We start from the raw sequence: 15,918 nt of genomic DNA on the forward strand, positions 1-15,918 counted from the left end.
CTTTGCTGGCCACATCAAGCTTTCCTGACAACTGGATCTTCTTCTACTCAGGTGATATGATATTACTATCAGTGCCTGGCTTCCCTGTGAGAGCATTTGGTCTCTCCTTGCTGAGAAGCACATATACCCTGGGCCATTGCCTGGTGGAATGGTGGAGGTCTTCACTTATCTATTTCTGGGGGCTCCATTGTGTCCAGGTAATTGGAAATCCACAAATTTATATTTCCCATTTGCCATGTGGCACCAGCAGGAGAGGCAAAGAGGAAGGAGCCTTTCAGATCCTTCTATTGAATACTGAGAAACAAGGGAGCAGACAAGAACCCCAAAAGTTTGGGTTTCTTATGTCCTATAGAGCATAGAGATTTGTCATCTCCAGGCTTTATTTTAGAGCCTTCTTGGAAATGCAGAGTCCCCATTTGACTTTGAATATTCCATTGCTTCTCATTTCAGTGTGGGAGATGGGTGGAACACTGCAATTCAGCCCCAAGCCTGCTGTTTGTTCTAGATCAGTGGTTCTCAACCTTCCTAATGCTGAGACCCTTTAATATAGTTCATGTTGTGGTGACCCCCAGCCATAAAATTATTTTCGTTGCTACTTCATAGCTGTAATTTTGCTACTGTTATGAATCATAATGTAAATATCTGATATGCAGGATGTATTTAGGCGACCCCTGTGAAAGGGTTGTTTGACCCCCAAAGGGGTCACGACCCACAGGCTGAGAACCACTGCTCTAGATGTTGGCACTATTCATTTTGTGAGTAGTTGATATTGTTATGGTTGATGAGATTATAAAATCTTGGTCCCAATGCTCAATCCAACAGCAGCTTTCCTGGTGGCTCTGGTGCTGAGGCTACTGTTTCCTGCAGTTAAACCCAAGGAGGGTCAATAAACTTTAGTGGTAACAGGAACATTGGCATTTATGGCAATACTGAAATCCCAAGGAAGCCAAAGATTCTTATAAACTGGATGGACAAATGTTGTCTCCCCTATGAATTATTCAAATAGAACCTGCGTCCTGCTTGTACTTAATGTCCCCCTTCCCTGAGGACTGGGATTGTCATTAGTGAAAAGCCACTTCAGAGATGTCACCTTGTTGGTTTGGCAGCCACAAGCTTTCAGAGGGAGGAGTTAATCATTTAGGAAATGGTTAAAGGGCTCATGGAATTTTTTTCAAGTATTCTCATTTCTGACCAAGACTGGAGTTCACCTGTCAAACCACCGGCCATATATCATTGTGTGGCCCTGGAAGTTCTGAGGGTAAAAACTGTTGGTCACTCCCTAGCAGGCATCCTAGGCTGGATATCTTTTGAATTCTCAGATGCAGTGATGAAGTATGAACTGGAGTTTATGTCAATGAGCTGATCACCCTGTTTTATCGTGGGTGTACTAGTTGGAGGCAGGAAGCCTCAGGGAGGGTGTGTCAGGACCTACAACAGGAAGAAGAAACAGCAGCCAGTAGGTGGCCACAGGATAATACTCACAGTGCCTGCATAGTGGACGAGCTCAAAGTGGGCCTCAGCCCCTTTGCCCTTTCCTCCCTTGGGTTTGAGGAAGTTGTTGGACTTGCCCAGGTGGTTGTCATATAGGGCTGCCTTGAATGTGGCATCGGTGGCCTTGGGGAACACACACTGCTCCTCCAAGATGGAGAAGATGCCCATGGGCTAGAGAGAAGAGGAATGGACAGCGTTAGAGGAGGCCACAGGATCACAAAGGGGACACTTTGGTGTTGGCCTGGGGTTGGTGGGAGGGGTGCCTCACACACCCATGTGGCCAGGAAGCAGAACTCTGGGAATGATGCCTGGCCCGTCATGGTCTGGTCTTCGCATGGCCATTTAAACTTGAGAGAGGCTAGAATTCATGTAGTCCAGTAGAAGGGAAGACAAGTCTGAAGGGAGCAGATAGCTCCCCAGATGTTAACCCCATCCACACAGTGGTGCTAGGTAGGTTTGGCCCTCAGAAAAAGGGTGAAATCAGTAACACCTGACCACTCTGTGTTTAATTTATCTGCTTTTATCTACTTCTCCTCAATGACTACCCAGGGGCCTCATGCTGTTCTAGGTCTCTGCTTACACAAAAAAGGGGTGCTCATAAATGTTATTAGTACCTTAATATTCCCCCTCCTATGGGAAGTCTGGATATTTAAAGAAGACTTCTGGAAGAGGGCAATGCTTAACCCCAAAGCTCAAGCGTGAGGACATTCCAGGCTCTGTGACAGCTGGACAGGGAGATATTTGCAAGTGTTGGGGGTGGATGAATCATGCATGCAGCCTGATTTTGGAGACTCTGTTTTCCTGGAGGGTTAAAGCTGAGCCCACATCGGAGACCCCTGGCTATCTTTAAAAATACAGATTTTTATTGATTTCAGAGAGGAAGGGAGAGGGAGAGATAGAAACATCAATGATGAGAAAGAATCATTGATCATTGCTGCCTCCTGCATGCCCTCCACTGGGGATTCAGCCTGCAACCCAGGCATGTGCCCTGACCAGGAATTGAACCATGACCTCCTGGTTCATAGATCGACACTCAACCACCAAGCCACACTGGCCAGGCACCCCTGGCTATCTTGATGATAGATTTTCTATGATGGGCTTAAAGATGAGCCTAAGAGATATGTTCTTTCTTTTAAAAATTTTTTTAACTTATCACTTTGATATAATTTTAGGCTTGAAAAAATAATGTAAAGCACTCCTAAATATCCTTCATCCAACTTCTCCAAATGTTAACATAAGTTACTCTGTACAATAATGAAAACCAAGAAATTAACATTGGTGTAATACTATGAACAGACTTTGTTCAAATTTCATCTATCCCATTAATGTCCTTTTTCTATCCCTTTCCTGAATTTAATCAAACAATATCTATTCTTGAACTAGGCCATTTGCTAAACCAACATAATCCCTATCGTGTGATTACAGGAGAGACAATTAGATTGCCTAGGTTAGAGCCCAATTTTTCCACTCATAGGTTGTATGACCTGGACAAGTGACTTCCCTTCTCTGTGCCTCAATGTTCCCCTATGTGAAAGGGTTATAATAATTTTTTCCCCACATATGGTAGCTTGTGATGATCCAGTGAATTAAGGTAGGCAACAGCCTAACTAACCATGGTCACTCTAGTCACTAATATACCCATTTTGCAGAGAAGAAGCTAGAAGTCAGAGCCAAGCCTGTCAAATCCGCAAGATTGACATGCTTGGGTCAGGCCAACCAAAGTCATCAGCAATATTGCTGACTGCCCCGAATCCAGGTTCTGTCTCCCTGCAGACCCCAGTGAAATTCCCTCCTGATGTGAGCTCTGGTCAGGGCCTGGTCTCTCTCCAAGCCACTCCTTTGAGGAGCAGTTACCTTTTCCAGGAGGTCAATGCAGGCCTGCAGGTCGAGGCCAAAGTCTATGAAGACCCATTCGATGCCTTCCCTCTTGTACTCCTCCTGCTCCAGCACAAACATGTGGTGGTTGAAGAACTGTTGCAGCTTCTCGTTGGTGAAGTTGATGCACAGCTGCTCAAAGCTGTTGAACTGTCAGGAGGACAAAAAGAGGGGTCTCAGCCCAGACACTGACAGAGCCTTTCCCAGGACCAAAAGATGAGCCACAAGCAGAGCTAAAATCTGCCAAGGGCCAATCCGTATCGGGCACTGTACCAAATGGCTTAACACCGATCACCTTGTCAGCCTTGTGAGAAGCCCTTCTCCGTTACCCTCCCTACAAAGACGAAACAGCTTGAGCAGGTGCCCCTGGCCACACAGTACTGCCAGGACCCAAACATAGGCAGCCAGACGCTGGCCTGTGTAGTTAACAAAAATGTTTGTGGAAAGAACCATTTTCTTTCCAGGGATGGAAATCATTTGAGATGTTTTTATAGATCTGACCCTGTTCTGCCTTTTGACAGTTCTCTCTCTGTGTAGTTTATCTCATTCCTCATCTGTAGAATGAAGGGATTTGAGGAATTTATAAGCCTTTTTTTAAAAAAAAAAAAATCCAGAGACTACTTTCTCTGAATGAAACCCTATGCTGAAGCCTCATGAAAAACAAGTTTAAGTGGAGGTGCCATTGAAATCACAGAGCAATATACAGGCATCAGACCCTGGGCTAAGCTGCATTTTCTCAAAAAACTTACAAGGCAAGAATGGTTGGCGTTCCCATTTATAGATGGGGAAACAGAGGCACACACAGCTTGGAAATGGCCAAGCTGAGATTTGATTTCTGTTTGTTCATTGCACACACTCTGCTATAGGCACAGGGTGTCCTCTTTCTTCCCTAGTGGGAAGAAAGTCTATGAAGACCCATTCGAGTGACCATGGTTAGTACACTCCTGCTGACTGTCAGTGGCTGGCCAGGACTCTAGGGAGCACAGTTTAGACACTCTAAGGCTCTTTCTACCTCTGAAATTAACTTATTCTATTGTAGACAGCAGCCAGATTATCCTTTTAGAACCTGAAAGAAATTGGACTAAGCTGTGTGTGTTTTTTTTTAAATCCATCTGTGGCTAGTAGAAATCTTAGAATAATAGGATAGTAGAGCTGAAATGAACCTTAGAGAGCATCTCCTCCAGCCTGTTCATTTTAGAGTTGAGAAAACTGAGCCTCAGAGAGGCGTAGACATTTTCCTAAAGCAACACAACCAGTTGACGGACACCCTGAGTTCAGAATTAGTCTACTGACTCCTAAAAGTGCAGCTTCCAATTATAGAGGCTAAATCTTCCTCACCCATAATACGAGTCTCATTTCTGTGGGCAGGAAGTGGGAGGCCACTAATGTGTTGGTAAATCAGCTCTCTCTTTGTCTCTCAATCTCTCTCTGTATCAAAAAAAAAAAAAAAAGGCAAAAAAACAAGAACCTGATTTGTAGTGTTGGCCAATTTCCATGGTATTACATACACCAGGGCCATATATCAACATGATGTCAACTGGCTCACAAAATTCCAGAAAATGTAGCAATCAGCTCTTGTGAGCCAGTACAGTCTGGCTCCAGCACACCTCTCCTTCTGTCCATTATCATTCTTTATGACTAGGCAAATGGAGATGAACCTTTCTGGAGGCCAAAAGTCGGAGACCCAGGAGCAAACTGAAGTTGACCCATTCCAGGTCCAAGGTGACATGGTGGTGAAAACTAGCTTATAAAGGGAGGATGGCCACCCCAAAGCAGAAATAAAAGGCAAAGCCAGGCACACCTCAAAGATCTCAAAGCCGGCGATATCCAGCACCCCGATGAAAAACTGCCTCTGCATCTTGGTGTCCAAGGTCTTGTTGATCCTGACCACCAACCACTTGAACATCTTGTCGTAGACAGCCTTGCCCAGCGCCCCAATGGAGTTGTTGCATTGTTCCATGTTCTGGCCCTTTTGCACAAACTCATTGCCTACTTTGACCCGAGGCCTGGTGATGCCCTTCTGGAGTTCCCCGGAATTGAGACCCATGAGATGGGCGACTTTGTCAGCCACTGAGCAGGGATGGAAAAAAAACAACCAGGTGAGTGAAAGAAAGATGGTGCCCTGACATGGAGAAACTTAGTATGGTCTATTTTGGTGTGATAGGAGGTGAGGGGAGGGTGGAGAAAACCGATGTTGCCATTAAGAAAACAGGTGTGAGATGGTTTCCACAATGCCTCAAGGTCAAGTGGCAAAGCATAGTATAGAAACCAAAATCATGTCTCTGATTCTCTGTCATTTCTCTCTGAGAATATAATTGGACATACAAGGAACATTCTTGGTTTACAGCATGTCTCTGAAATGGCATGAAGCCCTGGAGAGCAGTGAACCCTGCCACTGGCTGCCCGCTGCCCAAGTGGCCCCAGCTCAACACCTACCCTCGGTGGTGTCCACTTCAGCTTGCTCCTCTCTGGGCTTCTGCTTGAACTTCATGTTGCCAAAGTGCATGATGCCCCCAGTCAGCTTATACACGCCAAGCTTCTCCTCCGCACTGAAGCCCAGCACATCAAAGGCAACCTGCAAGGCCACAGGGAGGAGAAAGCCAAGAACCTCCTGGCTTCTCATTCACAACACTGCCACCGCGTGGACTCTAGAGGTCAGGCACACCCTGGTCAGCGAGGCCTGTTTTTCTCCAAGGAGCCAGACTATTTGTTTAACCTCTCTGGCCTCTGCAAAATGGACCGTCTAGCAGGACTGAAAACAGAAAACGAATGGGTGGAGTACATGGCCCCCTGAAGTCCCTATGGAATTCTAGTTCAGTACTGCTAAGAGAAACTGCTTGCTGTGACAGGCTTGGGAGGAATGCCCAAGGAAGAATCTGGGCAATCTGCCTGACAATTCTTAGGGGGACCTCCACCCTAATTCTGATGGTAGTACATGCAGGCCCCCAAAGTTTCCGTCTTGATTATCTTTGTCTTTCCCCAGCCACGCCCACCCACTTACATCTGTGATCAGCAGCTCCTCCCCGTCGTCCATGTTTTCTACCGAGGTGACACCCTGGCTCATCCAGTTGTACTCCTTAGGGTTGGGGACCAGCAGCAAAGTCTCTGCCAAGAGCAGAAAAGTTAACAGCTTGGTGACGCATGCTTCCTTCTCTTTCATTTGTAACCAACATCTCTAAATGCCTCTCATGTGCCAGGCATGAGGGGTTACAGAGCTGAATAAGACATGGTCCCTTCCCTCTGGAATCTCCTCCAGAGCCATGGAGGGACTTGAACAGGGTCACATGAGGAGCTTGAGAGTGGGCAGAGTATCTCGGGGACTTGGTTGGGTCCTCCGTCACTTGACCCTGTTTCTGGCACCTCGTATGCACTCAGTAGATATTTTTGGAATAAGTGAATTCATATTTTTCACCTTCCTCTTTCCTGCAGAAAGCAGGTCAGACTCTAAGGCAGAAGGTAACACGTGATTGCAGTGGGCAATAGTAATTACTTCATATTGGGACGTTGTTTTCACAAATACCTTTACTTTCATTTTTCTTCAAATGAGTTGGGTGCAAGAAACACTTGTCCTTTCTTTCATCTTTACTATCTAGAAAAACTACAGCTCAAGAATGAAGATAGGCATTAGGGCTCGGTGAAGAGTGTGGTAAACAGGAGAGCCTAAGCTCCATCCAAAGGGGCCATCACCATTCAACTGTCCTGATTAGTCCCACAAAAGAGAGCAGGCCCATAGCTACCAGATCTTCTGCTATTCCAGGAAAACCAGGAAATTGGGTTTTTATGTGAAGTCTCCCAAAATCAAAATGCCATCCATTAACTAAAAGTTCACTATATTGAACAAATAAAGCCCACCTGGGAGTGGGGGTGGTGTCCAGTGCCTTAGTCTCTGGCTGGGTCAGGAGGTGTGTATATGGAAGATTGGGACTTTATTCCTCTCCTCCCCCTGCATTTACATCCCGTGCAGGTCTACCAAGGACAGTTGAGGCTGTTGGTGCCTGTCCAAGGGCACCCAGCTGAGTGGATGAGTGCACTCTGCTTGCTGAGCAGTGCACTTACTGTCAGCTGTGTCCCCCCACCCCCCACCCCCAGGAGAATAGCCTGTTGTTATTGCACAGACAAGCACTGGCAGGACTAACTGTGGTCTGTGGCTGACCTCTTTGCTGCTGTCTGAGTATTGAGCCCAGAGGCAGCAGGTCTACAACACAAGAAGTCTAAAGCTCCATATCTCAGCCATGAGTTTCAAAGCCCCATCTGTGAAATGAGTTAAGCCTCATAAGGCTGTTGCGAAGATGAGATGTGAAAATTTCCTGTAACCTACTCACATAATTCTGAAGTAAAGGGATTCAGGCAGAACCATGGGCTCTGCACATGGAAATTTGTTTTGTTATTGAAAAAAAAAGGGAAACGCGAGTTAAGGAGAAGGCAGACAGACATAAAGCTCTTTACCAATAAGTTCAGGTTTCTTGTTAGAGAGAATCTGGTAGAAAATGTGGTAGCCCCTCTCAGCTGCTTGCTGTGAGATGACACGAGATTTCTCTAAGAGATCTGGAATAGAATAAGGAACATGCCTGTAAGTTCCCCCGCTTCTGCCCGGAGTGCAGGGTTCCTCTCCGTAAAGCCCAGTGCCATAGCCAGTCAGGGGCTCATTCTTCCCTCTGCCCTGGACACACAGCCTCAGGGGCCCTGACTGCTGGTGGAGGCCAGACAGGCTGAGCATGAGGCAGGCTGCGCTCAGGAGGGCCCCACACTTGATGTAATGTTGCTGGAAGAACCCTCCGAAAGGGCCCGACTCACAGCTCTCGATGTCAGCTCCAGCCAGTTTGCCCGTAGGTCCAAAGTGGATCCGGATGAACTTGCCCTGAGCAGGGAGGAGAGAGGCGAGTTGTGAGGGAAGGTGTAGTTCTAGAACAACAAGTGGCCCAGGTTTGGCTGGAGCCCCTCAGTGACAGCCCCCTGAATTCAGAGGGCACGTGGGGAGTGTAACTGGGGCAGACGTGGCTGTGGTCTGAGTTGTGGATGTCCCATGCAGATGGGCAGAGGAGGTGGACGGGTTTTGGAGTTCAATCTTGTATCTGTGGGGTAGCCTGTAGATTGGGGTGGGGGTTCACAGCTTCTAGATATTGCAAATCTCTGGCTCCTCTGTCTGACTTCCCAGCCCCAATATCACTGTATTCCCAAGTTTCTGCATTCAAGCCCCTTGATAGGGGCTCTGTTTGATCCCTGACTGATAAAAGTCTCTGAGAAGATGATGTGACTTGCCTCATCCCATTGGTGTGTTTAAATCAGCCCCAATTTACTTACCTGGAATGGGGTGAGGATACCTGTCCCGCCACCCCCAGGGCCCACAGTTGCCGCTGCTCACACTTACAAAGCGAGAGGAGTTGTTGTTCCTGGTGGTCTTGGCGTTCCCGAAAGCCTCCAGCACAGGGTTGGCCTGGATGATTTGATCCTCCAGGGAGCCCTGCCCCAGAGAGAAACACCAGGTGGGTTGGCCTGTGGGCTACTGCCTGGGGACTCAGGGCTTTCACATGACAGTGTCTTATGTGTTAAGAATCAGGATGGAAACAGGTTAGGGAGGCTGGGAAGTTAGGGCTGGAAGGGACCTGGAAGGAGGGCCACTGCCTGATGACTACCCCCCGCCCCCTGCAGCCCCTGATATTGGAGGGGCACCTGGCAGATGCTAGGCCTTGATTCTTTGCTGCTGTTTCCTCACTGCTCTTGGTGGAGAGACCCCTGAGTGACCTGAGCTGGTGTCTCTCTCCCAACCTTCCTTTTCTTGTCAGCTTTTGACAGCCACCACTGGCACAGCCAATGCTCTTTGTGCCCCAGGGCCTGCGTGTAAGATGTGGCCTAGGCAGCAGAATTCATCCTGTGTGAAGAGACCTGGGTCTGCAGCCACCTTCTCCCTGTGTGACCCCACCCAGGTAGCTTCTCTCCAAGCCACAGTCTTCTTATCTGTAAAATGGGCCTAACCCACAGAGCAGGCACGGCTATGTGTGAGAGGATGCCCAGGCCACCCTACCTTCCCATCCGAGGACTGTTTGCCAGTTCCTCCGATATTGGCAAAGTACTGGATGACCTTCTTCGTGTTCTCAGTCTTGCCAGCACCAGATTCTCCACTGTGGGTGGGAATGGGAGCAGTCAAGTGAAGCACATAGAGGGGAGTAGCAGCAGAGAGGTAGAGCAATAAAAGGTGCAGGCTGAGCGTGATCACGTTTCACACTTCAGCTGTGACAGACAGGTGGGGGGCTTTGGGACATGGAGGGTCCCCTTGGTTTAGCAGGTGCAGATTTACCAGTCCTGCTAAGCCTACTTGCTGTCTATAGATTTCTATACAAGGTCCCACCAATTAATTTAAGAAGGCTTAATTACACATATAAGACACAGACCTAGTTATATCTATACTAGAGGCCTAGTGCACGAAATTTGTACACTGGCAGGATCCCTAGCTGCTGCTGGCTGGGGCCTCCCTCCCCCTGCCAGCACCGCCCCTAGTCCCCTGGTGAACTCCTGGAGGAACTCCCAGTCGAGGGGACAATTTGCTTACTACACTTTTATTATATAGGATTTATGGAGGGACAGAAGGGACACTTACGTGATTAGCATAGACTGATTTTCACGATCTGCAGGGAAGAAAACAGCAATTGGAAGATGTAATTAAGGAAACTTAGAAACTTAGACATTTGGCATCATCTTTGCCACCCACCCTGCATCCCACCACCTTGGAGAGTGGCCATAGAAGCCAGGTGAGTCGGAAAACCCAGCATCCTGTGGGGTCAATGGTGACATGCTTGCCTCTGCATCAAACATCCTTTGCAGAAAGGGCCAAGAATTGACCAGCCACCCTGTTTCTATCAGCACCATCCCAAAAAGCTACCCCGTCATAAAAAAATAAAGAGAAATGACAATAAAAATTACTTCTGGGGTCTCTGTAATGTATGGCAGAGATCATACAGGGAATGGTTAAATGTTGACTTGAGTTCTGGGCAAGTTACTTAACTTGGCAACCTGGCTTTTGTGATGCTTAAATGAGATAGGGCGTGAAGTAGGGCTGGTACTCAGCAGATGCCCAGTGCACTCACTGAGCACTGGTACCTGGTGTTAATATCACATACTGTGGCAGCTCAACATTTAGCAAAGAACTTCAACAAGTGGTTCAGGTTGAGCTTGGGTAGCATGTGGCTCTAATGCAGTTGGAGCGACAATAGCAAAGAGAATCTCACCCACCACGAGAGCCCCAACAGGCCACACCCCACGCACCCATGAGCATGTCATGGTAGGCATTGTCGGAGATGGAGAAGAGGTGGGGTGGCATCTCTGTGCGTTTCTTGCCCTTGTACATGTTGGCCACCCGGGACCCGTAGATGGGCAGCCACCTGTAGGGGTTGACTGTCACGCAGAATAAGCCCGAGTAGGTCTGGTGGGAGGGAAGGAAGATGGTTAGCTGGCCTTTCCCTCTACTAGTCCCTTCTCTCTGGACCCCAGCCTGTCATAGAGCAACCTGGCTGGAGGTCCTCTCTGGGGGCAAAATCTATGCCTGAGTCTTTATTCAGTAAGCAAAACAAGTCTTCTCTTTAATATATATTTGTTTTCTTTTGGTTTAATTATTTGAATAGATAACACAGGCACTGTATGGACAAAAAGTTCTCCCAACTGCTCACTGCCCACCCCCTCTTCCCCCAAGTACTTTCTAATACCCACTCCCAAGGCCTCTGGTGCATATACAAACAAATGTCTCACATTCTTATGTCCCACCTTGTTTTTAAAACTAAAGATGGTATTTTACAAAATTGTTTTATATCTTGCTTTCTCCACTTAATATATCTCGGAGAATTTTCCATGAGACTGCACAGTGAAATTTCTGGGGTATTTTACAGCCATGGAGCGCTCACTGTGTGGGTTTGGTCTATTTATTTTATTTTATTTTAAAATTAAATTTGTTGGGATGACATTGATTAATATGATCATATAGGTTTCGGGTGTGGGTTTCTATGTTACACAATCTGTATATTGCACTGTGTGCCCACCACCTAAAGTCAAATCTTCTCCCATTACCTTATATTAGATCCCCATCACCCCCATCCCCTTCCCTCTGGCAAACACCACACTCCTGAGACATCAGCTTCTTTTTTCATCCCAAGGCAATTTTGTAAGAAAATTATCCCATTAAAAAAAATCAGAAACCAATGAGGTAATAAAAGAAATGAGCTGAGAGGAGAATAAGTGAGAGCAGGCAATAGCCAAATCCATGACTGCCCCTCCATGGCTTTCAAACTTTCCCTTCTCCTTGCTGGACACTCATACTGACCTGATGTCCCCACTCTGTGCCTCTTTACAGCTCAACTTTAAGACCTTCCACTTTGGTCCAAGTGGGAATACTGCTCCCCCCTCCCCAGCCCACCCCCTGCCTACCAGCCCCAGTTTCTTCTTAGCAAAGCTGTGATATGTTGAGTTTTGAAAGGAATCTTATTAGGAGGATGGCAGATATTAGCCTGCAAACCTGTTTTGGTCAGAATGAAAAAGAGAGGTTCCCCACCCTCTCTCATAGGAGGGACCTGAGAGGGAAGCTTTTGGGGTCGTGGAGTAGTCCTTGCCCGTCAGTGCTGTTCAATCAGCAACTGAGGTACCCTAAGAGGAGACTCCTTGCCCTGACCCCTCAGCCCAGTGATGGTGAACCTTTGGAGCTCGGTGTGTCAGCATTTTGAAAAACTCTAACTTAACTCTGGTGCCATGTCACATATAGAAATTTTTTGACATTTGCAACCATAGTAAAACAAAGACATATTTTTGATATTTATTTTATATATTTAAATGCCATTGAACAAAGAAAAAACAACCAAAAAATGAGTTTGTGTGTCACCTCTGACACACGTGTCATAGGTTTGCCATCACTGCCTTAGCCCATACTCTATAGAGCCTATGACATGGTATGGCCACCCATGGAGAGCTAGGGCCTGGCATCAGAGTGACTCTGATCTAAGCCCCAGCCCTGAGCTTAGCCATCAAGCCCACACAGACATCCTCAGCCCAAATTCCAGGCTCAGTCAAGGAGAATGTGGTTCTTTCTAGACCTGAGGTCCAATGATGCCATCACTAGTCTCCAGGCCCAGCAAATATCCCCAAGAGCTTTCTAGAGATCTTTTAGCACGGCCTGGGGATTTGAATCTGGGCTAATGTAGTGTTGAAGTAGGTTGAGGGAAGGAAGTATGCAGCAGCCATCTTGGCTGTCACCACAAATCCTGAGGGGCCTCTGACCTTGAAGGCAGGTCCCACTTCACCTATGCCTACCAGATATGCATCTTTCTGTTTTAGTAAAGACATCTAAAGGGGCAAATGCCAAGACTTCCTTACATCTCATGTTGAATCCAGCCACCAGCACTTTCAGGAAATCATACTTCTGTTTTAGGAGTTCCAATATGTTCAAGGGACTGATGGTAACCCACTTTGCACACCCTAGCCTAGTGCACAATGTTTGTAGAATGAATGCTTGGATGGATGGATATAAAGAAGGAAGAAAAAGGAGAAAGAAAGGAAAAAAGGAAAGAAGGAAGATAAACGGATGGTTGGATAGACAGGGAGGGACTTATAATCAAGTCATATAAAGTCAGTAGGGGGAAATGTTTGTATTGGAGAGTTTGCAAGGGTGGGGTGGGGAAGACTTCAGGGTGACAGCTTCAGCAAAGGGTATTTCAGCTGCCTGTGGAGATGGTGCCCATCACTGAGATGTTGAAAGCTTGGAGTGGAAGTCCTAATGTGTCAAAAACATGGTCCCTGTGCCCTTGTCTGAGTCATAATGTACATTGGTTGCTGGGGAAGGTAGAGTAGTTGCTCCCTCCCATCAGGACCAAAGTGGAAGGTCTTAAAGTGCAGTGCCCACTTCCTTCTCACCCCCAGCCCCAGGCACTCACATAGATCCTCATGTTGGTGTAGCGTTGGCGCAGATTGTCCAGGACACTGGCCTCGTTCAAGAAGGTCATGTCCGCCATGTCGCTGGCTTGGTAGAATTTGGGTGGGTTCATCTGCTGGATTTCATCCTTCTTAATAGTGACAGTCTGCGGGGAGATGTCAAGACATAGCCGCACATGAATTAGGGACCAGTACTGTCACAGCCACAGCAGCATCTGGCACAGTTACTGCATACAGATTGGTGTCCCGGGAGGAGCTGTAGGCGTCCAGTGGGCCCAATTCCTGGTCCAGCCATGCCCTACTGTGCAACCTGGGATGGGGAGGGACTTTGAGGCTATCTGAGCCCTAACTGCCTCCCATCTGAAGTAGGAATGAAAACAGCCCCCATGACTGGTTTCTGGAAGAATTATATGAACTTAAATGGGATCATGGAAAAATACCTTGTAAGCTATGGGTTTCCCTCCCTACATTCAGAGCACCTCAGGCCTGTGCTTCTTTTCCCACCAAAATCCATCCTGGCAGCTGATCAGAGCTTTCTCATTGATCCCATGGACACATTGCAGAGATGTGACTCTTGGTAGGAATTCCTGTCCCCCTCTGCACCCCAGGGTTTCATCTGTAGATGAAAACTAGCACCAACTCTTAAGTTTCATCATCTGGGACCAGAAAAAAAATCTTTGAGTTGCCTACAGCCTGAGATGTGAGGCTTGAACATACACTTTAATTTTTGGGACTTTTAATAACTTATGAGTCCAATAGGTAGGTAATTTGAAATCTTGACAGTTTTAGGAAATCCACCCAGTGATGATCACCACCCCTAGTAAATCAAGCTGGGTCCAAAGTGGGGCCTTTGGGGTCCCTTTCTTATGGTTCATCATTTCTTACAACACTGCAGTGCTCTGCCCTTCTGAAAAGTATGTTCCTTCTGAGAATTCGGCTTGATTTTCATGTTCAAATCCACTTTAATTTGGGCATAGCCTCATCTCTCTCTTGTCAGAGGCTCTTGTCATCTCATCATCTCTCTTGAAAGAGGCTGCAAAGTAAAGCTCAGCTATTTCAAAATCTCATCATGGCAGGTCTCTGGTTTTATGCATGAAATTACCCAAGGACTGACCTCATATTTCCCTTTTGCATGGAGAGATGGCATAGTGACGTAAAGGGGATACAGGTGTTTGAGCCAGATGCTCTAGCTTTGAATCTGAGTTCATCATTGTGACTATGGGCACAAGGGTAAAGTCTCCTTGATCCTACTGCAAACTAGGATCAGTAAATCATATAATAAGGTTATTGAAAGGATTAAATAAAAAATTCAGTGCCTCACCAGGAGTCTGTAGCAAGGTAGGAATTTAATAAAATAAACTTTATATTCACCTTCTCAAGTCATCCCTCACAGCCAGACAGTGTGGACTAGCAGAGACTGGTAAACTATCTATATGGGGGGGGGGGAATCTCTAATTTGTACCATTTGCCAATTTCCATGGTGAAAATACTTCCACCATGGCTGACATCAAGCCACTAAAGGTTTAACAACTGGCTGCAAACCCTGAATGTTTAACATTGAGTCCTCGGAAGCCAGGACAAGCCAGCTCAAGCACACCACCACCACCAGGCAGCAAGAGGCTCAGGAGACACCATCCATTGCTCATGCAGCTGAAGAGCTCACCCAGGTTAGCCAGAGTGGTCCGAGCCCTGTCTCACATTCCCCGTGCGATCATGGGCCCATAGTGCAACCACTGACGGGTGGGATGCTCACTCTCTTAGGAAACAGGTTCCACATGAGAACTGTTTGGGACTTTAAAGATGAGCAGCTCTCATGATAATATCTTATACACATGCACTGTTTCAGAGCATATAGAGTACTTTCCCATGTGCTATCACGTTGGAATCTCTATTGTGAGAGAGCCAAAACTCAGAGAGGAAAAGTGTCTTTCTCAGGGCCACACAGCTTGAGTATCGTTGAGTCTGAACTTGAACCCAGCACCTGGGACTCAGAGGCATCCGCTCTTCTTGCCACTCTGACTCTTGAGCAGAAGCACGGACAACGGAGCCTGAGTGTCTGCCGCTTCCAAAGCTGTTTCATCCTGGGGATTTCTCTCCACTCACCTGGTTGGTGACCGTCTTCACGGTGACTTGGTCGCCCTGTTCAGACTGGATCTCTCCAGCGATGAAGCCCTCCTTCTCGTCTTTGACCCAGCAGGACCTCTTGATGTCATAGGGCTTGCTCATGGCTTCGAGCCTCTCCTTTTCGGGAGGTGCCAGGAAGGGCATCGGGTCCACATCGTCCCCACATTCACCTTTGTATCCACCAGGCATTGCGGCTTGGCTGAGGGAGGAGCAAGAAGGAACCAAGGATGGGAACCAGGACTTCCTGAGGTGCTGTAGCGGGTAGAAAGCAAGGACAGCTTGTCAAGACTTACGTATGGGCTAAGGCGAATGCCTGAGAGAGGCAGGGGTCCTAATAACTTAGAATAAGCTAATAACTCCTCAGGGTTGTGTACCTTCCCACCCACAAAACATTTCTGCATCTTTTATTGATAAAACCCTCACATTAAGGCCAGACTGGATCATTTTATGGAGAAGAAGACAAGGACTAGGAGAGGTTAAAGCAAGGACGTTTAACCATGAAATAGCATCGGAAAACAATTA

The 15,918-nt window shown here is 47.1% G+C and overlaps 1 protein-coding gene across 1 annotated transcript in view; it reads right to left on the reverse strand.

The window, feature by feature from the left end:
• The window catches only part of LOC102774778 (myosin-16), a 67,500-nt gene extending 51,915 nt beyond the window's left edge, over positions 1-15,585 (reverse strand). Inside the window, exons 1-13 of the mRNA XM_015564365.1 lie at positions 15,376-15,585; positions 13,275-13,418; positions 10,627-10,783; positions 9,962-9,989; positions 9,389-9,485; positions 8,735-8,827; positions 8,161-8,224; positions 7,813-7,911; positions 6,368-6,471; positions 5,803-5,941; positions 5,168-5,436; positions 3,346-3,516; positions 1,483-1,662 (exon numbers count right to left, since the gene is read on the reverse strand). Of these exons, the coding sequence (XP_015419851.1) occupies positions 1,483-1,662; positions 3,346-3,516; positions 5,168-5,436; positions 5,803-5,941; positions 6,368-6,471; positions 7,813-7,911; positions 8,161-8,224; positions 8,735-8,827; positions 9,389-9,485; positions 9,962-9,989; positions 10,627-10,783; positions 13,275-13,418; positions 15,376-15,585 (1,755 nt within the window). The remainder of the gene's footprint in view (positions 1-1,482; positions 1,663-3,345; positions 3,517-5,167; positions 5,437-5,802; positions 5,942-6,367; positions 6,472-7,812; positions 7,912-8,160; positions 8,225-8,734; positions 8,828-9,388; positions 9,486-9,961; positions 9,990-10,626; positions 10,784-13,274; positions 13,419-15,375) is intronic.
• Positions 15,586-15,918: the final 333 nt, after the last annotated feature.

This window comes from Myotis davidii, unplaced genomic scaffold, assembly GCF_000327345.1.
Source record: "Myotis davidii unplaced genomic scaffold, ASM32734v1 scaffold159, whole genome shotgun sequence".
Taxonomy (NCBI): Eukaryota; Metazoa; Chordata; class Mammalia; order Chiroptera; family Vespertilionidae; genus Myotis; species Myotis davidii.